Consider the following 27983-nt stretch of genomic DNA (forward strand, 5'->3'; position numbering starts at 1 on the left):
GTAGGTTCGCTGGACCAATCGCGTTACACCGGAGGCGGAGATGTGGTGGACCCGTGTTTTTTTCCGTGTCGTCGCGACGCCGTAAACGCGAGCGTGAAATTAATTTAGCCGTGCTTGGCATTCATGGCGACGGAATAGGACTCCCCGCGACGTCAGAGGACGAAAGGCGACGCAACCAAATTCAATTTCAGCAAATTCAATGGATTCCTTCGACAAATAAAATTTCGGTTACTGCACGATGTTGACTAGTTTTAAATTTTCGGATCAACTTTCGAGAGAGTTGTTTTTTAATAGAAAAACACGAAATTAACGGATCTACGAAAGCAACATCGAATCGACTTTAATTGGAAGATTTGTATCATTTTTTCTTTAAGTTGTGTGTTTACAGTCGCATCGATCACTATACGTATTATTATACAGCGAATCAGTTGGAATCACAGGTTGAGCTTAATAATTTATCGAGAGATTGCCTTAGAAATGGAACTATTCTTTGGAAATAACAAATTTTATTTCAATTTTTATTTGAAAAGGGACCGAATCGATTTTGACGGAGAAGTTGACTGGAGAAGCGATGGAGAAGTACAGGGATTACTCTGGTTGAAGCAACTGTGTAACTATCGAAAATTAAATAGCTAAAAAGCTATGTTTTCCTAAGTAGAAAACAAACCTGGTGGAAAAATCAGGTAGGATGATAAAATAACAATTGATGTTTGTTTATAGCTTTAGAAGGCAGATAGTTCGTTTCTATTAGGCAACTTCATGACCGAAAATTCCGAATATTGGCTCAATAAACTCTAACAAACTGCTGCTAGCAAGGGATGTCATAAAAGCAGGCAATAAAGTTAAAACTGTAAATCACCCGAGAGAAACAGAACATAAAAATATTGACCCATCTGTTACCTGTTACGAACTTCAAATCTCTTTTCCTTTTTTTATTTCAAACCTAAAAACGAAACGTTTTTGAACAAAAGAAGAAAGTCGTTTAAAGAACGGAAATATCTGAAATATTCCAGTAATATCTAACTATTTAAACAATCTCCTTCACACGTACAAATACCTGGTAAAAGTACAGCAACCGTCAGTTTATTTCGCTGAAAAGACGTTTTCTCGGTTAAAGGCCATATTACAGAAGTCTCTAGCGTCGGCACGAAGCGAGGAAGAAAAGAGAGAAGAAAAAGAAGAGAAGGAAAAAAAGACCGGATACATGGGTATCCGTGGGCTGTGCAACGCGGATCGTGCAAAGGGTCGTTGATCTTAATCGCGGATCCTCGACAATGATCCTCTCAAACGGATGAGCTCTTGCCACTCGACGAACGATGAAGATCTCTTCCCTCGAGGGGATACACGGTGTTCCAACGAAGTCCTGTCTACCAAATAGGGACCCCTGACACGTATTTCACATATCTACGGGGGATAGTGAGCCAATCCCTGTACGAACTGATCCTGCTACAGTATATTATATTATCCTCGTACTACGATCTTTGCCTCGCCCATCCTTTCTCATCCTTGCCTTTAACTCGCCAACCAGTAGCAATCGCTTTCAGCATGCTACCAGCTGACGTGGAAAATTCATGTAGTTTCCTTTTTTTTTTTTCTTTCTTTCTTTGCAATTGTTTTCTCATTCACGTGCGACAGATGAGACTTTTGGAAAGTGGAGGATGGACACGTGGAATAAGTTTAGAGTTTCCATATCTCTTGAATCGGACAGGATCTGATAGTTGATATTAAGAATATTGATAACTCTGGCAGCGCTAAATGATTAAATATGTCGAATTATTGGATTGCAATTGTAATAGGATAGAAACGAGGAAAATAATTTAGAAAGTGACCACGGCTAATGTAGTAATAAAATTTACTAACAAAGATAAAATATCGAGTAACATAAAATATGAAATAAATATGTAATTGAATTTTCTTAATCTATTTCCATGTCTGAGTGGTGCCTACGTCTCAGCAAATGACGATATGCGGTTATGATCGGGACTTGTGCGTAGCATATCGTTAAAATTCTGTTGTACCTCTGAAGTAAAAGCGTGTTACGCTCTACAATTCGGCGCATCAAAGATAAAAAGAAGATTAAAGAGGAAACACCCAACAGATCTCACAAAGGACGTAACCTAACATACAAACACTCATCACACTAAAGAAATAAATCAATCAAATTCGAAGACGGTATCCCACTGGGGGTAGCCATCCACATGCTATATTGCTATATCACTAAGCTATAATATTTTACCAAATGTCCTACTGGACAAATTGTAAAATGTAAATAAATAAATAAATAATAAAAAAAAAACTCTACAATTGTTACGTATAATTTAACGCCTCGTTTCGACGATAAACAGAAATTTCGTAATTTCAATCTTCCATCCAACGAAATACGTTTAAAAAACGGTTGTTTCGTCCAATGGAGCTCGATCCTAGAAACTTAGAATTTATACTAAATAACTAATACGTAATTAGATAAATGATAAATTATTCTATAAGATTGTTGTATCAGGCAGCGTAACGTACGAACGACTACAAAATCCCGTAACGCAATTTCAGAGTCACCCCGTAACCTTTCTACCCTCCGTGCAGGATGAACCCCGCAATAGACGCGTTAGGGTGGGTTTTCTCCTTCCTCGTAAGCTCACCCTTTAGCGATTCGAAGGGGGACGTGGTGGGGGAGACGGAGGCAGGTCGGAGGCGTGGCTTGTATCAGGACTAGGAAACCCGCAGCTTTTGCCACCGGATTGTCCTTAGTCTCCACTGAGACGCCACACGGCGCAGTCGAACGCGCGGATTTTGGTGCTCTGTGTAAATTTCTCTCTCAACAATCTGGTGTATTGTGAAAGGTCATCAAAAGCGTATACATCGCGAACACATACAACAAACCGATCAACAACTAAATTAACGTTGTTTCCATCAGAGTGTAAATAAAATTGCTCGATCGGATCGATCGATCTTTGTAAATTGATCTGATTTACCGGTTTGAAATAACCGTGCAAAATGATGCACACTATGAGCGAACACACGGGTGGAGCTGGAGGGCTGGGTGTCAGCGTGCTTCCCTTCGATGGCATGGGTTTGTTTGAACAACAACGGCCCAGGTTCCTCTTCAAGATGCCCAAGGTTGTGCCGAATCAGAAGGCCAAATTCGAAACGGAGGAACTGTTCAGGAGATTGAGTCGCGAAAGCGAGGTAAATCGAGGATTATTTGTTTATTTATTAATTTAGATAATATCATTAACAAGCAAACGGTAGATAGAAAACCGAAATTACAAATTGATTCGGATAAAAAGCTGAATTCGTGGACAACAGATCGAACGTACGAAGCAAAAACGCTAATGAACTTGGATAATTAGAATGTTTATTTATTTGGAAGTAAATGAAAAAATCATGTAACTTCAGACCATTAATACTATAAATACTACCACTAATACTACGAACACTATAAATCACGTTTCGAAGCTTAACATTGTCATGATCGATTGATTGTTGTGATGGTCGATTGTTAAAGTTTCTCTGGATACTTCGTTTACTTCTGCCTGCTACCTAGTTTCATTAGCTTACTCGATATTCAAATCCAGTTCTCCAATGATTCATACAATTCATCAAATTTGTATTTATACGCGAATCATCTGGATAATTTAAATAGTTAAATCTTCCAAATTGAAATTATCCTTGAAACCGTGCCGTTAATTAATAGCCAACTGGGTTTATTCAAATGACTCATTCAAAAAGAATATCGTTTCCTTGAATTTTACGCGTTTCTCTTTTCTAGCGAATTAATTCCCGCCGCTGATTTCATCCGCTTCCGACGGTTACTTAAATCTCTGAGAATCGCCACTGAATCATACCCACTACTTACAAATCGAAGTAAATTTCGAATTATATAGCGCAATGAAATTGGTTTAATCTTTGGCGTAATCATAGAAATTGCGAGTGAAATGATTATCAGACAAATTTTCCGAATTTTTGCTTGTCCAGGTCAGATACACTGGATACCGAGATAGACCAGTCGAAGAACGTCAGGTACGCTTTCAAAATGGCTGTCGGGAAGGTTATACGGAGATCGCATTCGCCGCGACTGGAACAAACCTCCAGCTCGTTTTTGGCAATGCATCTGGAAATTACGGCGGTGACATCAACGACTGCGATTTTGAAAAAGAACGGGGCAAGGTCGGTGAATATTTCTTCAATCTTTTGCCTCAAATCGCTTATAAATCTCTGCATCTTTAACCGATCTACGCGGAACTTCACCTTTTTCTTCCTTTTCAATTCCTTTCCCCTGAATTTTCATTTTTATCGAAAAGTATTTCGTACACTTGACGTAACGAATGATTGTAACAGCGCGGTAGACGGACATCGATAAGAGTTCTAGGCTCTTTAAAAGTGTTCAAGTAGAAATTAAAATAGCTAATAGAGTAATAATAATTAAATAGTTAGCTAATAGAGTAGCTAATTGAGCTTTAATCGAGCTATTTCCAATTCTTCGTGGTTTTAAAATCTTAAACTAACGTAGTACTTAAAATATAGAATTTTAAACATTCCTATGTTCAATCTTGTTTACAACAAATTATATATCACTAATATCGTACATAAATCGACAAAGAAACATCGTGAACTATAATTGAGCAATTCCAGTGATTTGTAACGATTAGCAGATACCTACCTACGTTTGTGGTAGCGTATCTTTACACTCGTAACAGCGATTGTCACCTTAATTGGTCCGTTCCGAGCTGACAAATGTGAGGGAGGTCATTAAACGAGCTCGGACAGAAGGTCTAGTTTTTCGTGTCCTTGGCGTCATATGTCCCGGGATGTAGCGTCGCCATCACGAGAAATTTAGTATCCGTCTTTACCTCCCGAACAATAGTGTCACCTTGTCACCATTCTCGGCAGAACGGCAGACATCCGGTCCCGAAATTCTCGACTCGGCATCCCTGCGGACGGTGAACAAGATTTAAAACGTAACAGCGCGGCGACTAAATTTATGGCTGCTCTAAAGATTAAACTAACAAATATGATCCGAGGAAAATTCTAAAACTCCAAGGAAGAGGAGTCGTTTTTCGATGTCTCGTCTAACGAACATTTGGTGTTCGAAGGGTCAGCTATAGAAAGGTCAATATTCATACTTTTTTTATATAATAGAGTTTATATAATCTTCGCGTTTGTATTCTGATGAGCGTTGCGTGGCTTTTTCAAGCTACTGAAAAGGACTCGTATCCTTGTACGCCGGCGCCGAAAGAGGGGCGTCGAGGCGTCGCCATCGCGATCGATAGGTGCGTCGCGAATTCGCCATTTTCTAAAAAGCACGCGTGCAAATATTACAAATCTCTTCTTCCTCTGTCAGTTTTCGTTTCATTTCTTTCTTTTCCCTTTTACAGTTTTACCTAATCACCTAATACCTTGTTGAATACAACGAATTAGTGTTATTAAAAGATACATCACGAGTTGAAGTTTAGAGGGCATTTGAAAAGGCGCTTTAAGATTGACGATACCGCGTGAGTTTTGGAAATCAAGAGATTCAGCGATCCCATTAACAGCTACTGGAGGCAATTAGCGTTTTTTCAAGTCCGTCAAACAACCCGAGAATCCGTACCAGATGCCTGGACGCTTTACAAGTCACCCGGTATATAATGGGTCATAAATCTTCCTCCGTCTCTCTTGGGATCTTCCGAAGGGCGAACGCCGCGTCCTCCGATAGAATTCTTCGCCACTTTCGGCTTTGGAGAAATCGAAAGTAACAATGTTTCGCTCCTGTCGGACCTTAACGTTTACAATTTTTTGCAATACTGAATATGTGTTGATTTATGGCTGATTTCCAAGAAATTTCGAAATAATTTAATATCGGGTTGCTATTGATTTCACATAAATTCTATATATTGCTACTCAGTCAACAATGATTCGACATTTATACGATTGTTGATTCGAGAGTAATTCAATGCATCATTATTTCAAAGAATTTCGATGTTAACACTTTTACATCTGGTAGCACCAACGTGTTGTGACCAAATGTCAGTGTCTGGTGTATGTTGGTATCAGGCGCAGTTCAACCCTTTACGTAAAGTTTACGAACTTAAATTACTCTATCGAAAAATGCCGGCTGCTTTGGTCCCAAAATTAGGGGACTTTGGTTCCTTATTGATATCAAAAAGTGCCGATACTTAACAATACTATACAAAAGGAGCCAGAATCTCACTAAATCTTAAATATCCCCTTTCAAGTCCTTACAACATTTTTCGATGTTTTAACCATCGCGAACAATCCTAAACTTTTCGTATCACGAGTGAATCACAGCGGCATCCACATCCCACGGAGCCATCATCGTCTCTAGATTCTGTTTACGCTCCGCTATCAGGCAACGAAGCATAGAATCGCGCTAACGATTCATTATTTTCCTACTGGAAATAAAAAGAAAGGAGAGAGAGACACGAGGAATTGCCTGGTTGTTTACACGGCTGCCCGCGGCCAGCGTTTTGTTTTAATCGACAATGAGCGGAGGAGAGAAAGAGGCGTAATAAAGAGCGACGCACGGCTGCACGTGTCCACCATTGTCTCTTTCTCGTTCCCCGTAGAGAGGAAATAATTAAGGGAGAGATTCGCGAGCTAGATAAAGCTCGATAAAGACCGGCAAAATGAATAAAAGGGTGCGCTAGGAACTCGTCGTTTCTCGTCGATCTTATCGAACTTTCCTCGACAGTTCACGCTCGTTTTACGTGCTCTTCCTTGCTCGATCAATCTGATCTTAGTCGTTAATCTTTATCTTTGGAATTTTGTGTTTATATACAGTGGAATCTCGTTTATTCGCGCTTATTGGAACAGATCAACGCTTGGCTCTATTATTATTTAAATATAATATTCCGTTAAAAATGATTTGAAAACGTAATTTTATTAACGCAAAATCCAACAAATTTGGATAAATTGCGAGTAACAAGGAATTACCATCTATCAGAAATAGCTGAGATGAAAATGAACGAGGAATAACTTAATGTCCGGTCCTAATATTCTAAAAGCAGAAAGTAAATTATCTTTAACGCTTGAAGAGTTAATTCGAGTTTAATAATGTTAGAAATAGGTGACTGAATAGATAGCTGAGTTGGCAGAGACACGTGATTGGAATTAGGATTAGAATTTAGGACATAAATTTCTCAGCGAAATCGAAACGCACTGTCCTAGGTTAAAATGATTTACATCTCTGCCAGGATACTCGGTAGTCCCTTCACTGGTGTAAATATAAATTCAGAGAACTATTACAGTTCCTCGAACGGTATCTTCTATCTTTTTCTCCAATCGTAAAATTTCGCGAGACACAACGTGAGCCAAAACTCGATCAAACGACACGCTTTACTTCGACAAACTCAAACCATAAAAGCTTCCCCTATAATTCCAAATGGTCTTCGAGTTTCCTTCCTTCCAGTTTCTGTACTAGAAAGCTGTCAACGCAATTTACTTAGTTCCCAAGGTTATTTTATGGCTCCTTTTTTGCACAGATCTCCGATTTTTCTTTCCTCGTAAAAGTGAGCTAAATGAAAACAAAACAAAGTACCAGGAAAGAAAAACGACCGTACAACGATACATTTCGAGGAAAGACAGAAGGTCCCGACACACTGACCGTATGCCCCATCACGGTGTTCTCCTTTCCGGCAGGATTGCGTTGACGAATGTCTCTCGTTCTGCCCATTGTACTGCTGGACGTGGACCGCGCGCAAAAAGGCAAAACGGCTACGCCTACCGAAAAACAAAAGAACCATCGAAATAGCCGGTCGTTTGTCTCGGGATATTTAGCTATGCCAGCCATCCACCCTTTCCCGATTTTTCACCCCTTTCGTTCCGCGTCGGGTCGATTTTACATCTTGCTTTTTTCATTTCAACCTCGTTCTTCCTTTTTCCTTTCTCTGTCTGTCTTTCTCTCTCGTCATCCATCGTATAATATGTAAATAAGTCAACAAAAGGGTTGCTCGCCGAAAGTCGTGAACGAGACACGCGTTACAGTTTAAATATCGCAGCCTATTATCCTGGCGATAATGGGTCACGCCCCTGGCGGGCAGAAAGAGAAAGGTGTGGAATGGATTTTTTCATGTTTTTTTCTTTCTACGATTCCGGTTCGCGTGAGAAACTTACTTATAGCGACGATTAAAGACGGTTGTTCTTTAAATTGTTTTGTCGGTTTGACTTCTTCTTTCTTTCCCTTCCCTTTACACGTGTTTTTTATTTCGTTTCAGCCCTTTTATCGGCAAAATTCCACACTTTCGCTGTACAATAATCTTCCGTTTATTGGGGCTCGTGCATAATAATTTACAAACGAATAATATTAATTAATTGAGAAAAACATCTTATATGAAATAAAACAATTTTGTCAGGTAGGGTCTATTTTTACTCGCTTGTCTTGGTTCTTTTCTTGACCTTTATTCGATTGAATAATCGCATTGGACAACTGTCGAGTATGGTTTACAGTTTACAGACTGAATAAAAAACGTGATGTCGTGATATGAACACACATGTTGGTGGGAGAGTTGGCTAAATAGAAATTTATAATGAAACGAGAGAGATACGTGAATCGCATATGTCCTTCGAATCTTGTACTTACCCGTTACGTGTCAGACAACGATTTGTACGCAGAGTCGTACCACCTCTGTGTAGAGTAATACTTTTACGATTGCGCATGATATTTGACGTCACACGATCTGTCTGTTTTGGAAGCTTCGACGAACAAGTTTCCCGAAGTTCTTTCCTCGACGTATTTCCTCTGGTTTAGATTTTACTTTAGTTGCGCTAAGGTTCGTTTGTTTCTTCTTCTTAGAGTCTTTCTTTCGTATCCTTTGTCGTATTCTTCGTGTTTCGTATCTTCAATAATTTTAATTTTATTTTTCCTCTTTCGCAACTTTCGCTATTCAGATTCCTCGTTTTATCTCTCTTCTAAATTAGTTATGCGTAATCAGAATTTCCATAATTTCCTGATGTTTCAACTTTCCTCCTGCCTAAGGCAATCTGGAAGTTTCCCTGTGACGAAGGTTTTTTTTTTGCTATCTCGCGCAAATTACGGAGTAATTCAGTCGTCTTTCAGAAAAGGCGGCAAACGATTCGATTATCGGGTCTATCGAGGTTCACACCGCCCGCTGATGGCTCCCGTGGTTCGATTATGATTGCATAAAGAGCATCATGCTGCGCGGTTACATTGTTACGTCGCGTCGACAACCAGCTGTATGTTTCAATGAAAGAAGAAACTGGAGGCGAAACGAATAACGACGATTTCTCGTTCGACGCCTTCCTGTCTCTTCGTCTTACCGATTTTTCTGCCCCATTTGTCAAAAACCTTTTCCATTTCTTCCATTCGTCGTTAAATAATGTACAACCTGTAGTTGTCATTCTTGCACTTCGACAAAGTTGATAATATTTCTGGACTGTACCAATTATGAGAAGAGTATGAAAATCAAAATGACATGGAAAACGCGAGTCCGATTATTTCGAGCAGTGTGTTCGAGAGAACAGAAGAAGCTTCGTCTGGTTTTTCACGGTTAGAAGTTGGATTCCGTAACAGTTTCTAAATTTTACAACACGACCGGAAACAGAACCATTTGCCAGGAAATAAAATAACCCTCTTGAGCAAGGCAGAGATAATTGGCCGTTTCGACTTTTTCGAGGGCCGACGGTTCGACCCTTCTCTTCCTTTCCGTCCCTGTTACTTCGCGCAAATCGCTCGTAGGTCAACGTCGTGCCTAAACCGTAAAACCGAAGAGCAGTCGCTACCATATTTTCACGTTTTCAACTTTAATTCTGTAATTTCAAAATTATTAATCTTTTTAATCCGAACATATTCGAATATGTTTGTAACGCTTCTTAAAATAATCTTAGATATATTTTCCTTTTATTCGAAGTTTAGATCGAACATAGGAACGAAATTTTTCTATTGCTAGCTAGTATAAACAAAAATAATGGTAATTTGTAGAATAATGTTAAGGAAATAAGTTTCACTTTAAAGAAAAGATTTGTTTTATAGTTACAGAGATCGAATTTTTTCGTATTGCGTTACAAAAGGTGACGCATAATATATATATATATATCATATTATATTATATTGGGTTTTGAGAGATCCTCGTCTAGGTTGATATTGATTGTTAGGATCACTGTGAAATTTTCAAGCAACCCAATACTTTAGATAAATCGAAAAGGCCGATTTTCTCGTTGTCCTCGTCACGGCTCCGCTAGTCATCGTCCACCTCGCAATTTCATCTCTCCTCGGAGCTTGTACCTTCCAATCTGCGTAATCGTTCTCTGGAAATAAGAAACGTTCACGGCACAGAGCGGGAGAGGGAGAAAAACATGATTGAAAGTCGAAGGCGGATCGCTGGACTTAATGGACCCCTTCCACGGTGCATCGAAGGTATAAGCTTCTCGAGGGACGGAAAAGGAGCAAAGATTACGTCTTAACGGTCGAACGGAACAGTTTCAAGCGTGTTGTAGATACGAGTTTCTTGCTCCAGCAGAGATTACACCGACAATCTTGGTATTTTAATTACGACCATTCTCTTTGGGTTTAAGACGTAGACGTCTGGTCGAATACAATCGAAAGTCTTGCGGGAAGAACGCCTGATTTCCGGGAAATAGCATGAATCATCGCTGGCAAATGTGGTGCTATACCATGCCTACATTCTTAAAAATAAAGATAGGGAAAATATATGTAACAGTTTGGCATGTAATTTATATTGTTTGTGTTGGAAATTTCTTGAAAATTATATGTATATTTCTTTAGCGTCTGCTCTTGTTTAGTGCCATTAAAATTGTTAAGAAATTCTACTTTTTTGATTGAAATTTGTCATCCGTCAGTTTCTAAATTTATTAAAAATTCCATATAACTTTTGTTCCTCTAATCATACACAGTTAGAATTTCCAGAAAATTCTATATTCCCTTGTCGTCTGATATCTTTAAGATGCTCTCGCAGTCCTTTAAGTCGATGGTTAATCGTTTTGGATTAATCTTTGTGTAATATATAACACGAAAAAATGTCATTTTGCTTACAGGTACATCTCAGGTCTCGCTTAATAATGAACGGTGTGTGCGTGATGTGGCGTGGATGGATAGACCTGGAGAGGTTGGACGGTGTTGGATGTCTGGAGTACGACGAGAAACGCGCCGCTGAAGAAGACGCTCTTCTGCGCGACCAATTAGAACGTTATAACCAACGAGTACGCGATTTCGACGAGAAACAAAGGGCGTACAGAAGTGGAGCTACTCAACCACCTCACTTGAATCATCATCACCATCATCATCACCATCACCACGGTCATCACAGCCACCACGTGGCCGGAAGTGGCTCTGGAACCAGCGGAACCATCGAGCCTCATCTTACCCACCGACAAGATCCCGAGATGGAAGTCAGATTGAGGGCCTACTGAGGCTCCGAGAAAGTGACCAACGAAACCACTTGATTCCTCTTCGATTTGGAATTACTTCCGGATCGTCCTCGAGCCAACCGAACACTGGTGGGAGAAACGAGAGACGAAAGATCTCTTGGGAGGAATGTGGCTAACGGTTTGATACGCGTTCGTAAGGTATTCACGTTTTTTGGAGTGTAATTGCACGAGATTGAGAATCGCGAGATGCTAGTAGTGATTTGTTTGTGGTGATTTACTGTTTTCGACCTGCACTCAATATTTTCCAGCCTATTGGATTTGAGTAATTTTTCGGAACAATAGAATTTTTACTTTTAGTCGAACATTTCTAAGGCGTCGAATTAAGTTATTTCTTTGGAAATAATGCGTGTCGATACTTTTGACTTTTCGTGGAAAACTTCTTGCGTTTCTCGAAACTCCTGACAATTTTCGTCACCAGATTTTTCCCACTGTTGATGACGTATCATTTCCGACAACTTTTATAATCGACAGACATCAATCACGATCAATCGTCAAACACGATCCAACGATCAGGATCATTAGGTTAAGTGACACGCGTTTATCTATCTTGTTAATATCGTTCAAGAAGAGATTCTTGAGAAACACGCACATCAAGTTGCTGTTTCTGGAGGATCTCTAGGGGGTCGGTAAAATCTCATAGATTAATTCTGCAGTCGAATTTTATTTAAAATTATTACAGTTAGTTATATTAATTACAGAATACTAACGACGAGAATCGTGTATTGATTCGAATCACGAATGAAAATCGATCTTTGTTATACTCATCTATCTTCGAATTTCCAACATGCCATCGCAAGTATTGCAGTCCACGCAACAAGACCGAATTTCTATGTACAATTAACGATAATAAGAACTATTATTATCGTCGTATAACACTTCAGCAATATGTTTGTTTTAACATTTTTCTCTCCGTTTATTTTATTAAACTTTGATAATGATCAGTTATATCGTTACGTTCGATATTATTTTATTGCAATGGAAGAAGAGAGTTGTGTAATTATTATTGCAAAATTGAGATTTTTATTCGATCTTATGTACATACGATGATAATATGTATTTTCTTCCTTTCTTTCCTTGTTGATGTGTTGTTTAGCCGCAGGGATTGAAATTCATTCATGAATTAAGTAAGGTCAAGATTTTAAAAATGCGGAATGAGGAAGATTATATACAGAGGAGAGAAACTTTACGATTGTTTCTGTTCTATCGTATTTGCCAGGCCATGCAACGAAGTTTACGTGTACCTTTTATCTTCTGTCCTTACCGACGATACGATGAAGATTTTTCCAGCGGGGAAAAATAGTATAAATGGCGTCGCATGCGAAACCTCGAGTCTTTGCTCCGATTAACATATCAATGTAGAACGCACGACCGATGCGGATATTCATCCATATACAGAATCAGCATTTATTGAACTTCTATATTTATTTACATTTTCTTTTGCTTCGTGATTTCATTTTAAGTCAGAAAATCAACGAACGAAAAATGGACTTATTTTTGTCATATCTTCTGTTCTATTTCCGATTTAAAAGATGTACATTACCCAGAGCTGGAAAGAAGACTATAGCAGGTGGGTATAGGGACAAGAGGAATATTTTGTCGACACCATTCATCAGACAGTATAATTAAAAGATGTGTTCATTTCGGTCAAAAATATTTATACTTATACTACTAGAAAATGCGAATGCATTGGGATCGAGCCGTTCCACTCACCTTCTTTTCAGCTTTACACAGCAGAAATATTTTAGTTTTCAATTTCTATTTCAAACACGTTGAAGAAATGCTGTTGAAGATATCCAAGTACGACTGCAATAGCCGAATCGTTCGTGTCTTCTCAACATCGCAAAACATACGAGATATTACTAATATTCCTATTTCGATGTCACTAGCGTTTTTATTATGCAAATGCAAACAGCGAACATGTCACTCTTCCACGTCAGTATTCGAATTACAGCAAAATATTTTCAATTTTTATCAGAAATGAACGTACGATTTTGATCTCCAGTCTTCCCAACGAGTAACGAATCTTTTATTGGTGGAAGGGCGATGAAACGAAAAGCAAATGTCACGTGCTGGAATTCTGGAGGGAAAGAGATGATCAGTGCGTCATGTCCAGCAAGGAGTGTGATTCACAAGAGAATTCTCTTGGAAGTGAACATTTGACGAGTCGTCGACCGACATTTCGTTTCGTATGCGTCGAATATACACGCGAACCGTCACGATCTTTCCGTTGCATTGTACATATTTGTAAAGAGTTAGGTTAATTTATAGCGGCGGCTTCGTGCTCCCTTTTGAGTCGTGTTCACCACGACGCGACGCGGCATCGTGAATCACGCTGGGGAAAACCCAGAAGTGACGAGCGGCCGTGTGGAAATCGCGCTCCGATCTTTCACGCACCGATTGTATAAAGCTGTTTATCGATTAAACGTAATTTTCGTCGAACATTAATTGCACCTCTGTTTTTTTCCCTCCACTATTTATTTCATCTCTTATCGATCGATTTCCTTGGAATAGTTCATTTTTGCTTTACTCATCTATTTCCTTGAAAAGATCCTTTACTTTTATACCTGGCCGTATCCTTTATCCATATTTCTAGAATATTTATCACACCTTTATTCGCCATTTTCTGGAACATTCCATTTTTCATTAATTTCCCTGCAATATTTTATCTTCACCGTCTTCATTCCTTTTCCCCGAATGTCATTTTTCGAATTCTTCGCTTTCCAACCGTCGATAGGAAAAGAAATTCGTTCTGTACGAGCAAGTTTCTCCGATCGACTGGTAAGAAAATGCTAAGAGATGCACGCGTTGCTGGCCGTTCGCTGGCTATTCTCAATGTTCGAAATAGCTTCGTTGATTAATGTTCCGTGAAAACATGACGAAACACTTTCCATTCGAGACGACCGTGAACCTATTCCCGTATTGTCGTTCGAGCTTGATCGGAGAAGAATGAAATGAAAACTAGAAGAATATGTATGAACGACTTCCTAAAGCGTTTTCTTCAGTGGAGTATTGGAATTCGGAAAGGAAATTACAAAATGAACTGATCATACATAATAGTGTATTGGAGAAATTCTGCAGAAATTGGCATTTTTATCAATTGAAATCTCCTCTTCCTCCTCCCGCCCCCGCCCTTCCAGAAAAATGTATGAACATGCACGGTGTAGCAAGCATAAGTAAATATATCAGAATGGTTCAAAAGGCAATAAAAGAGAGACAATTGACCGATCGAAGAAATCACGGCCGATTTCAGCCGCTCGATCGACTAATACTTTCTTCCAATATGTTTGTACGTATACATGTGCATCTACACAATAGTAAACGCTCATGTATTTACGAAGCAAAGGGGTGCTGCATTAGGGGGGTTATTTTCTGGAATAATGCCGTGGGCGTTCAAGCGTAGAAATACAGCAGTATCGCACCGTTGATCCTATCAAATGGAAATCGTCCCGAAATCTCCCCGGTAAATCTGCTTTTATTGTTTCGAGTTAAACGCCTCATCGTATAACATCGAATTCCTTCATTCTAAATTGGTTACAACATTATTTTAAATCGAATATAAGATATCTTTCTCTGCACTAGAACTATCAAACCTGTTAAAGTTTAGTTTTTTTGTTCTCTCAATTACGAAGCACGTACAGGTTTTTATTAAGGTTAACGCAAACGATCTTATACGGTTTAATACCATAATCGAAGTTGATGATTTTCGTGTTAATGAAATGTGTAACAGTGTCCAAAATTTTTCTCGAGCGAGAACAACATTAACAAAATTTTCCGAAAGTTTCCTGTGAGCAAGGAGAACGTTATTGAAATTTCGAAAAGAAGCAGGCGAAAGAGACAACGATCAAACAAGTATTGACTCGATGTAAGACGATAATGCGACCGTCGGAATTCTTATAAGAAGCCTTACTCGTGAAGAACCGATACGGGGGAACAAGAACCGTTGTCATTTCCCACGAACGGTCCTTCGACGTCGCGAAACCAACGGAAAATTAGCGCTCGATCTCAAGAAACTCTCCCTCGAGACATTTTTGTTCTGTTTGTTACCAAACTTCGCTCCAAACGAAGCAAATTGGCAACGATAAAAATAAGGATTAAAAAAGAAAATTTACTTTACACGTTATAAACGTTTCAACTTCTACGAACTTCATAAAATAAAATTTCAAACAGATATGACTGAAAAATAAAAAATAATTGTAGCTTTAAGAACATCGTTCCTGAAAGGATCGATGGATTAACTTACGAATGAAGTTAATAACAACGAACACCATCGAACACCATCGTTTTGAAGTTCTACTGAAACGAAGGTCTATTTACTCGAAAATGGTCCTCCAAAATAAATCATCGAAGAGTAGAGACTAGTGGAGGATACACGTATAATGGAGCGGGATAATTTATTGGTAGAAGCGTGACTTCTGCCTCCATTATGCAAAATCTTGACACGGTTTCCCGGGTGCATTTCAAACCGGCCACTCGAAATATCGGTCCAGCGAAAAATGGTGCCGGGGGCAAGAGTCATCAATTACGATTGGAAATAAATCGAAGGCAGATGCGACGAGTGCCTACAGGCCTTTCCCGCCGGGTCTCCGATTTTTCTCACCCCTCGCACCTCCCGCGGACAATACGACTGTTTTCAGCAAATACAAAACGATACACGAGCCCAACCACCCTCTTGCATTCTACTCTGTCGCACCCTAGTCGAATTCCTGGAGGCCCCATTGCTTTCCTTTCCCAAATATGCTTTTAAAATTGAAGTGTATTTACGTGAAAATGGATTTCTAGTAGTATCGACTTGTAAATATTTTATCGGACATATTTCTGAACGGTGCGCTTATAATTTCAAAAATATCGCAAACTGGGAAGTTCATTTTATTTTTTGTTGAATGCTTGTTAATTAGAAGTTTGAAAGTTTGCTTTACCGTAAAAGGTGTTTTATCTTTCATTTAAAAGATTTGAACGTTCAAGGTTTGAAAGTTTATTTTATTTTTAATTTGAATATTGTCGAGCAAGCGTGTCTGGCGAAATACTCTAATATAGAATAAAATAGAGAATTTTATCGGAAACACGTGGTTCCTGTGGTTCCCTTTCGGCAGCTTAATAAACGACGACTGTGATTTGGGAAAACTGTAACGAGGTACGATACCGTTTTATCAACTGACCACAGGAAGTTAGGCGCGAGCTCTTCGATAACGCTTCTTTAGACAAATCGTAAGAATGCTAACGAAGCACATTAGCATTCCTATTAAGGAAACAATTCATATTTCATAACTTTATGAAAACGTTATTTTGTATAAAAATTGCCGATCATATATGAATCGTATAGATTTCAGATTAATCATGGTTAATCGTTTGAATATTGAAAACAGGTGCTAATTATGTACTCGCTAGTACTCGAACCAATCCGTTTCATTCTCAGTAGCTTCGTTTACAGTCAATTCCAGAATCTAATTTCGTGCACGATGCGGGGAATGTAGACATACGTCTTCCCTAAATACGAGCAGATTGGGAGCATGTCCTCGCGAGAACAAGGCTAAAGGCACGATCAACCTGACACTGTCTCTAGTCTCTTCGTGCTTCGTTCTCGTTTCGTTTCCATGCTCGTACGTCGCGCGTGTTTTGACAGAAACGCATCTGCCTGGTTCCATTTATTTCTTTCTTCGTTCACAATCTCCTTCGTTGTCGTTGAAACCCGTCGGAGAGTCGTGCTGATCGTTGAAGCGGAATCCAATGCCGCGTGCAAGAGAAGGAATAACCTGATGGAGGATGGGTCCTCGAGGATTTGTAATCTTCTAATGATACGGCGCAGGTTGCAGATTACTGGACTGTGTATCTTGGACGAGAGGGTTCAATCTTTGGAACTGCTCTTTCTTTCCTCCTGCTATGGGATTACGTAAGCGATTATTTTTTATGATCTTCCCTTACAGGTTTAATTTACGCCTATGGTTTGATTTTCCTTGCAGGTCATTGTAATCCTTCAGATAAGGCACCTTGATATTTGTTTTATCGTTTTTGTGTATTTCTTCGTGTTTGATGTAGGATCTGACGACAGATTTTACAGCAGTGATACTGTGCTGTATTTTTCAAAAGTGTTTTATAATAAGCGTTCAAATACCTTTTCGAGACACTGTACACGATTTATAAGTAAGAATTGTTTATCTTTCATTGTTTCCTATATTTAGAGATGCTCGTGCCTGTAGTGAATTGCAGAGAAATGATGGCCATATCGCCAGAACTGCTTAACATGACGGGGATTGCTCGTTTGACTGCGTCTATCGCGTTACAATGAGCACATATGCCTGCATGCTTGTCGATGTTCGACTCGAATGAGTTTCAAACACGCTGGACGAGCTCTCTTATTCCACGCGGTGGGTCCTCGTAAAAGACAGGACGTGCACGCGTAACGTTCGTTCAGAAGTTAACACGTCACAAACAGTCGTTTCGTGATCGCGAAATTCATTCAAAGCAGATCGTTTAACTTTCTTTCATTCTACGTTCATTTCACATCTTCCTCTCCATTCTTCCAAACAGAGGTATTCCAAATATACATTCACTCATAAAGATATTTCAATACTTACCATGAAAAACTTCTATGTTATGTTGTTATGTGTTTTACGAATTTTCAAATTTCTTTCAAATTTTACCAATATAATCATAACAAACCAGTTCTTTTTAGAGTGCTAATAACATGCGACAATGTCATGCATAACATTCATAGTATTTTCCTTAAAGGTGTCGTCAGGTGTTGGAATACTTTCACGAGCTACTGTAGCAAACGTATGAAATTTTCCGAAGCCTATGATGTAACAGAGTTATACGTATACTCGGAAGACTGAAACTTCCAAAGATTCAATTATTGCTAGATTAACACTTTGACTGCCACGCCGAAATTACATGTTTCGCTCAGGACACCACGGGAGTATTTTTATTATTCAAAACATCTAATGGCAAAATAATAATAAATTGATGATGTAAGACAATATTCTTCCCCGTGGATGGACCGTTTATCTAATTGGTGATCACGGGTGACCACCGTGGCTCCTTGGTAACAGTTGATGGCGACATACTATAACAAGGCTTCGTTTATTTCAACAAACCATTCGCATTCGTTATTTCGTCGTAAGTAAAACGTGCAGAATATATTAATGAAACGTGTAAAAGATATTAGTAAACAGTATTTGCTCGTTCTATATACAGGGTGGTTGGTAACTGGTGGTACAAGCGGAAAGGGGGCGATCCTACGCGAAAAAAGAAGTCGAAAATATAGAATAAAAATTTTTCGTTCGAGGCTTTGTTTTCGAGAAAATCGACTTTGAATTTTCGCTCGGTACGCGTGCACTTTATCACGTCTCGTTATAACGGATCTCACTGTAGATCGTTGTCTCGACGGAAAAATTAAAAAAAAAATTTTTATTCTATATTTTCGACTTCTTTTTTCGCGTAGAATCACCCCCTTTCCGCCTGTACCACCAGTTATCAACCACCCTGTATAATAGTAAGGTATGTTCACATTTCTAACTTCTATTATATGATTATAAAGCAGCATTTACGATTATTTTCTAAGGTGTGTTTATAATAATATTTGTATATTACCCCTCAAAGATATAGATGCAATCTCAGTGCAGTTCTAATAAAAATGTTTAATTGATCAATGGCGCACTTTTCATTTCAAAGTATCTTCTATATATGTGACCAACGTGGCAGTCAAAGTGCTAAGAAGGGAAGTAATGCTGTTATTAAAAATTTCTTAATATTCCTCAATTCATTTCATTTTTATTTTGTAATTTCAATCCTAGTAGACAGTTTGATCCGTCTTAGCGTGAAATGAAGCGCGTTGTCGGCGCCGTGTGTGCACGTGGGCGCGTTCGCATGCTCGTGGATCGCCTCGAAGGGCCCGCTGCCCCGTCGAGTTTTGTGTGCCAACAAGCTAAATGCGTTTCACGGATGGCCGCCTTCGATCAATGCAGCTCGATTCGATGAGTGCGTGGACTCGTAAGAACTTGTTCGGCCAAGTGGACCAGGGGACCAGTCATCGGGGATCTTTCGTTTTCACGTTACTGGTAGGCGTCGATTAAGATGATACCCAATTGTAAGCTGCTAAAGGAGCAACCTCTTCGTGTTACACGACTTTTGTTTCAAAGAGAGAAAGAGCGAGTTCTATTTTTCGCGAGTTGGAATGCTCTTAAAATACTTGGAGTATCTTTAAAATAGTTTAATACTTCACCTTGGAGTATTTTGAAATATTTTAATATCATGAAATACTTAGGTATTGCCTAATTGAACCCTTTAAAACGTATTTTGTTTGAAAATAACATGCTGCAGGCAGAAAACAAGCGAAGAAGCGGATCATTAGTAACATGTAGAAGCACCTGCCTGCGCGATGTCATAATTTATGGGTGGCAGGGTAACGATTAGGTAATAAATAGTGGGAGCGGCCATCCAGCCTTCCTATCTCTTTTTCTCTTGCTTGTCTCGTCATTTGATTCGTTTCCATTCAACTTGGGGGAGTGAATTAATAAAAAGACCCCCGGCTGCTCCTCGCCGCACAGATGTGGCCCCTCCGCGAAGGGGGTGTTTCTTTTATTTTTATTGCCAAGGGTTAATAGAATAGTTTGCATTCTCCGAATGTCGAAGTACAAAAGTATATTACATTCTACTCCCTCTTATTTTCTCGTTCTCTTTCTTGTACTATAAACAAGAACAGAGATTGAGATAAAGATCAATAGATCGTTAGATCTAGAAATCAAGAAATAGATTTCAAAAATATAAAATGTAGCTTAGTTCGCTTTGGTTCTCAGTGCCTCGATTAAATAAAAATCGATTCCGTGGAATGGATAATCGAACAGAAGGATCGCGGAGAGTCGTGAGCTATTCTAAGTGAAATTCTACCGTATGCAAAACTTACGTCGATCGACGATCAACCCCCATTAAACAGGAGCTTTGATAGGGACTCGTGTAACGGGGTTAATAGTTTTCCTTGGGTTTCGCGCGTCGAGTGGTCGCACGTGCACATTTATCGTGATTTATGGTTTTTTCCGCGGCGTCCGTGCGCCGTTTCAACGCCCTTCTCCTTGTTTTGCATTTAACGGGGGCAGGATTTGAATACGCAGGCCGATTCGAATGCGCGCGAGCTTGCTATGCGTGACGCTCGGGAAGCTCGTGTAATTGTTCGTCGCAGGTGAACGAAACGGGACGCCCCGAGGGTGGTAATTTATTCCTCCTGCTCGAGTAACATGTGCTAATTTTATCAGCCAGCCCGTGAAATTGATACTTAACGAATTCTTCCAAATTTTAATTCTATCGCATGCATTCAATTTATAGAAATTAATTATAGGTACAAAAATTTTATTTACACTAAAATAGATTTATCTATACCTACTCCCATGTCACTGCGCCACGCCAGAAAAATTACTGAAAATTCTCAACGCGAGATTTGGTTGTAATTTTAATAAATAAAATAAAAAAAAAATCTATACCTACTCGAATTACTTTAAGGTAAAGAAGAACGTCGATCATTGCGGAATATACGTTCTTCGACAATGATGACGATTGGTCACAGGAAATTTGAAAACCGACCGATTTTCTTTCTCGATGAACTTGCCGTAAAAGAAGGAACGAATCGCGGAATGGAGAACGGTACAGGGATTCCTCAGACCCTTCGTGGTTCTAGACTTACGATCGGACAGAAAAGGGGTTCGAGGGCGAATTCTTTTAACCCTCCGTTCAATTCTTTCAATCGACTGCGCAACTCTTTATGGTCTGAAATTGAGATAACCAGGTGATACGGTGACGTGTCGTTGCGGAAAATTGAGCAACCAGAGAATTTCCAGCTGATTTCACGAGGACTCCGTGAAGCAGTAATTCCTCCTCACGAACGATTTTTTCGAACATGATATATTTTCGATACACGACATAAATGATTTTTTGGAAATCTAGAATAGTAAAAGAATCTTTTCTAAACATACTTGAATGATTTAGTTTTCATAACGATAAATATATAATATTAAAAAGAAACAATGAGAATTACATCTAGATGAGACAAATAAGAATTTATCACTGTTAAGGTGGGCTGAGAGAAAAAGGGTGGACAAGAATGGAGAGAAAAGAAAACAGACAGGTTCTGAAGAAACCGATTATTCGCATATTAACGAGCTTGCACCGAGCCGATGATTAGCATGTCACCTAATTTACCGTATCCGGCGCAGCCCGCTCTTGGACATTTATTTAAATTTTACGCTGTTCCCCGGTGCAGATGCGCGAAAAAGGGGTACACGTCTGTCAACATCCGTGAAATCGCGCGCCCTTCGAGGACAAAGGCCTCGTCGTAGCTCGTCGTACGTTCGGTTACTAATTGGCTCATTCTGGATCCTTCGAAATATTAATTCTTTTCCTTTTGACAATCTCGAACAATCTAAAGTTCAATCTGTTTTACTTGAAACTTCCTATAGATGACTTTTTATTATTTGTTAAAAATTCTCAAGCAAGGAAAAAACATAGAGCTTCCGATTAATGAAACGAAATTAATTTTTAATATATAGTGCAATTAGTCTTCTACGATCGCACACAATTAGAAATTTCGTAGAAATGATGGTGAAGTTTATTAAGAATTTCCAAATGAGAGAAATATGATACATAATATGTAGCAATCTATAGGAATCAGTGAAATTAATCAAATTCTTTCAATCGTACGAATCGCGAAAGTATGTACACAGCGATGTTGGCTCGTTTAATTGAATTCGTTCGTGGTCAAAGCGCCCTCGACGATATGATAGCGGTCGAATCCCAAGGATTCCAGACGATCCCCGATTCCGCGGGGCTTACAAGTTCTCTCCCGCATACTCAGGTGTTCGCTCCCACAGGCTTGATCCACCGCTCAGGGATGTTTAAGTGTTTGACGTTCGTATTACGCCGAAATCCACTCGTTTCTCGGCTGATTCGCACGGAGAAAGGAAGGTCCATGCGTGATCAAGATGAAATAGAACATAGTCGGAAGAGACAATTGTTAGATGATAAAGAGACGGTCTTTCAATAAAACGAGCAATGGTAATAGGTTCTCAAGAAGATATGAGATATTCGTTTGAAAGATGGAAGAGTATCAAAGAATTTCTGAAGTTACTTGAAAATGTTCTCGATCTAAGGCATAACAATTCAGAAATCAAAATATGAACTTCGTCAGAATGAAATGGGATTGGGGTTCAGAGGAACCATTGAGCGATAAGGAAACTTTCGAATAAGATCTTTGAATAAAACAAGGAATAATCGAAAAATTCTAAAAGATACCGCACGTTTGAAAAATGAAAGAAAAATGAAAAGACATGGAAGAATATCTTTAATTGTCTGAAAATATGAAATATTTTATACAGGACGTAATAAAATAAATTTGTCGATTGAAACGGGAGCCAGATCGATTGAAATAAATATGGAAATACGAAAGCAGCTTCGTTCCCTCCCGGAGTAAAAATGGAGAAAGGCGACGTCGAAGATCACGGGACCCTCGGATGAAATCCACGCACGGCTTATCCCGGCTTATTCCGGCTTATCCCAATCATTTCTGCCCCGCTCGTCTCCTTCCTGGTGCCAATTACGTCAAATCAACGTCACGGGGCAATGTGAACGTGCGACGCGTGCATGGTACAGGTACCAAGACATCTAGGTAACGGAACAATATCGTCGAATCGATAAAACGAGAGGGGGACGTTTTCGTTGATCCTTTTTTAATTTCCGGCTCGACCTCCTATTCTCGAGTGTTCGAGTTCAATGAAAATTGTCGGAGATGGATTTCATATGTTATTGAATCTCATTTTTCTATAGTTTGTACGTTATACGTATCATTACGGCCGAATAGAAACAAGGAAATGACGGGATAAGTAAAAGAATAAATGAACAAAGGAAGGTAAACAAATACATCCAAAATGTAAATAAACAAACCAAGAATGTAAAGAAAAATATGGACAGAGCAAATAAGTAAACAGAGAACGTAAACAAATAAATTGTGTTACATGTTTATATATTTGTGCCATAAATTATCACGATCGTAGACTTCAACGTTTTATCTTATCGTTCTTTATCGTAAATACCCGAATGGTACGTTAGATGAATCAATGAAACGAGAGAAATGAGTCTAGCAACGATAACGATCTTGAAACAGGATTCTGGGGCTGAGTCCTGGATCGAACGGTGACTTTAAACAACGTCCCCGCGACGGCGTAACGAAATCGTATTCAAAGCGGTGCGACGATTTGCATATCGCAATGTCACGAACGCCCCTTGTTCTACACCACTGAAGGAACATCTGCATCATAAAAAACACGGCGCAAAGTGGATTACGGTAATGGATAGCTCACGATCGATCCTATTTGACTGCTGAATGATCGGACTACGGATAACGTAATCATCCGTCTAGCCAGTCAGTGCGAAACGACATACGTTTCTGAATTATTTCATAGAGTAAATTTGAGAGAAATAAATCTCCGATTCTATTACTGCAAGTGTACTGGCACGAATATGACCTTGCATAAACATTCGTCGTCTGTTTACAAGCAACGATCGAAAAGAAACTTCGAAATCTGCAAATCGTGACGTTTCAATGGCATGATTTTCTTAAAGCGCAGATTAAACGCGTCTAATAGTACTAAACACAGAAAGCCCTTGACAAGGGCTGGGAAGCATTTGTTCGTTCGTATCGTTTGTCAGAATGGTCAGAAAGAATCGTGAGGGTCGGTCAAACATTCAAAGTTGCGTATATATCCTTTACGCCCGTCGCCATACGAATCTAATTGGCACTAATTTTCCGGACCTGTTCCGGGCGTAGGAGAAACGCAAACAAGGAATACGGGGATACGCTCAATCGCTCGCACAATATTGACCCTACAGTTTCATGGACGGAACAGAGAGGAACGAATGGAACATAATACCTCCACCCCCGCCTGGCAAACGAACTGCCAAAGCGTGCCATTCATTCCGCTAGGGAGCCGCACGAGTATTGACAGCCGGTCATTAGAAGCACCAGCGAAATACAGAGGTGGTTGTGTTATGCATGGACTCGTACAGGATCGTTCAAAGAGACACGAGCTGGACAATGACGAGCGTAGCCTGATTACGGCGGAGAGTGGTAATTTTGGAAGAATCGGAGATATTGCGGCAATGAAATTATTTCTTCAGACCAAGCCATTTTCCGACCAATTCGTCTCCCTGGTTTTTAACTGTTCCAACTTCATTTTTTAAAAGCACGTAATTAGCCAATCCAAATATATGTCATTGATGTAAAAAATACAAACTCGTGATAATACGATGAAAATTTTAGTTAGGAATCATCAAATATTCGATCTTTTAAGTCCTAACTGCACACAACAAAACGCTTGCATTAGGAACATCATGAACTTTAAAGATTTCTCAGTTTATAAACTGGTGAAGATAGGACGGTTTAGAGGGATTAAAGGAAGTTCTTGACGTGTTTGCTACCACCGTCACGTACATTGTCTGTCATAATTATTATGAAGCTTATTTACGTTACGTTCTACAAGGGCTGCCGATATTCCCGATCCAATAGTGTCTCATCAAAGATACACAAACTAGAAGGAATTAACAAAAGATAGCAAATGAAGAAAGAAATGGCACAATTAAACTCATCAGCTTTGAAGCATTCTGTACTGTTACACCCACGCACGGTAACCCATTGCAGACTTCTCGATCGCTCCATAACCGTGTAACGCGATACGGTGCGCCGCTACCTGAGCCTGAATTCGTACGTTCATCGACCGGTTCTGTCTGTCTACATGTCAGGGTCTTGGAAACGTCAGCCTGCCTTTTCGACTCTTGACTTTGACTGACGTCCGGATTGGTCCGATCGAAAGCTTCGACAGGGATATAGTCGCGAGATTGGACGTTTTGAGGGTTTATCGTAGCTATGATCCATCTGCTTGCCTCTGAAACTAGGGGTAGAAATCAGATTGTTGATTATAATACGGGAATTATATAGGGTGTTTCTTTCATCAGTACTAGCGACGTTTGAATATTTTCACGGAGAATTTCTTATGTTAAAGAAAGATATAGAAAGTTTACGTTTGTTGACTTGTTAGAGTCAAACATTGTATCTTTCTCGTGCATTTTGTAAACTAATGTCGCGCATACTGCATGACAAGCAGATTGTCATAGTCCACTGACTGTTAACTGATACTAAGCATGACGATGCGGCAGTGGAAATATCGCGGTCAATGAGCCATCCTAGAGAAAGTTTCACCACGAAGTGCATACAGATTCGTGTATCATGAAGATGAAACTTTTACATTTTTTAAATTCATTGTTTATCTGCACTTGAGTACAGTGGAAAGAATGTACATATTCTAGTATAATGTCACTGAACACACATGGTTAATTGACTCTGAATAAAAAGAAGAACAAATTTATGTTTCCTGTGTTATTGTGTAAATAACGGGGAAGTTGAACTTGTGATTTGTAAAATTTCGTTAATCATATTCTTCCATTAAATTCCATCAGCAAGAATTTTTATTTTTATTGGAAAAAGTTTAAGACATATAAACTCAACCTTATTTCTTGATTTTTCATAATATTAAAACAAAAATTGATAAAATCGTTTATATAATTTCATATGTAATATAAAACAGGACGGAAGATACAACAAACAAAAATTTTCCTCTTTCGAAATGTGGAAAAAATTAATTTTTTTCTTAAAATTGTGTTTTTGGCTGTAAAAAAATATAAAATCAATGTTAATTTTATCACCTTTCCATTCAATGTTTTGTGAATTTTCCTTTATTTTTGATTACTTCTATGAATCTGTTCGGTACACTATCCACTATTTTATTTAAAGCTTCGTTTTCAATATTCGTCCACGCAGGATCTATTTCTTTCTCAAGTTCCACGGCATTTTCTGTAGGTGACTTCTCTCGATCGTAAACCTTTCTTGCTATTTCTCACAGGTTCTCGATCGGTTTCAGATCAGGACTCGGTATTGTCCATTGTAATCATTTTATTCCTAGACGTTGAAACCACTTTTATAATAATGACGGTTGTATAGAAAGGACTACTATCTTGTTAAAAAATTGTCTTTTTATCCTCTAAGTGATTTATGAGAGGCAATAATAACGTTGCCTGATATCCTTTAATTTATCCTCTGTACGAAAACAATTTCGCTTAACGTATTCAGGTATGATCAGGTGGTTTCTTGGAAATAACGAAGAAATAACGTAAAAAATGTGTAAAGATGTTGGTAAGCTTCCCAGAACTTTCTTACATTTTTAAGAATTTAATATAATAAAGAGACTATACTTATTCCTGTTACGCAAAGGAACATTTTAACTTGTAACTTGTGCCTTAGAATATTTGATTGATGATGTTAGTTGAAGCGTGCAAGGAAGTCGAGCATTCCTTTGAGTACAAGCGGTTGGTCGACATCTACACATTGTACAAGCTCACGAACTGTCCCGGTCGCGTTTCGAGCAGAGACCAGAGGCAGGATATGAATATTTCGAAGCAGCGGGACACGTGGCCCCGGGTGAATCGGCGAGCATTCAGTGCACCAGGGGGTGGACAGGGGACGGTGCGCTTTCCTCTGTGAACGGGCCGACCTTTGAGCGTTGTCGCGTAGCCTTCGCCCTCCATGCTAAGCTCTCGGTAATTGCCAGCATCACGGGGGATCTAGCAGATCGATCCACGCGACTCTACGAATCGGTGCGACTGCGTTTAATTACACGTCACGTACCGTTCAAACCGGCGACGTCTCTATTATCCTGGCTCCTTGCTTCTTGCCATCGTTCCGTGCTCGTGGAACTGCCTCGTTCAACAAACGAATAAAAAAAGCGTTTTCACGTCGAGTTTCCCCTATGAACTTTTTTTTTTTGTTCTTTGGAGAGTGCAACACGTTGAATTTATAGAGGTTTCCTTAATACGTTTGGTATTGATTAAATTTCCATTATTTGTACCACATACCGGAGAATAATTTTTCTAGACAATTATAATGTTAGTTTGGATTCTATATCTTTGACTGTGTATATATAAAAACGCGACTGGGTAAAAATTAGTTGTCCAGGAGCTATGAAAAATCCAGTTAAAAGTTATAATTTGAAATTCGCAAGCTCTCTTCATCTCATTTTGTGAACTCGCTCACAGCGAAGATAGTAGCGTGGACGAGTGGCGTGTTTAAAATTCAATGCGCTTTTTTTCGACAGAGCAGCGACGCAATTCGCGAAGTTAACGGTGCACGTCCGGACGCGGTAAAAGTCCAGATGAACGTCCGAGAGTCATCTCGATTGTCTTTGCGGTCTCTTCCCGCCGCGAATATCGTAAGACCGACCACAGAATTCCGACCACACGATCGTGATGTTTCGCCCTTTTTATTCTTACCAGGCTGCGAGAACGCAAAACATTATACAACCACGTCCGTGTATTGCGGAATATCGCCTTCAATTTTCCTTGCAGGGAGAATATTCGAGTAATTCTAGAACGACACGTTCGAAGGAATAAGATGGCAGTTTCGCTTGGATCTGTAATTTTATGGTCATTAAGTGTATATGTGCTCTGCTATTCTTGTTCAGGACTATTATTCTACGAATGACTAGGTAGAATAGTTC

General features: G+C 39.3%; 1 protein-coding gene across 1 annotated transcript; it reads left to right on the forward strand.

The window, feature by feature from the left end:
• The first annotated feature begins 2735 nt into the window (after positions 1 to 2735).
• On the forward strand, positions 2736 to 13841 carry LOC117160913 (protein big brother). The gene is made up of 3 exons (XM_033342001.2): positions 2736 to 3183; positions 3973 to 4164; positions 11008 to 13841. The coding sequence occupies exons 1-3, from the start codon at positions 2992 to 2994 to the stop codon at positions 11380 to 11382; spliced, it is 759 nt and encodes a 252-aa protein (XP_033197892.1). The 5' UTR covers positions 2736 to 2991; the 3' UTR covers positions 11383 to 13841.
• The last annotated feature ends 14142 nt before the right edge of the window (positions 13842 to 27983 follow it).

Source organism: Bombus vancouverensis, chromosome 4 (genome assembly GCF_051014615.1).
Source record: "Bombus vancouverensis nearcticus chromosome 4, iyBomVanc1_principal, whole genome shotgun sequence".
Lineage (NCBI taxonomy): Eukaryota > Metazoa > Arthropoda > Insecta > Hymenoptera > Apidae > Bombus > Bombus vancouverensis.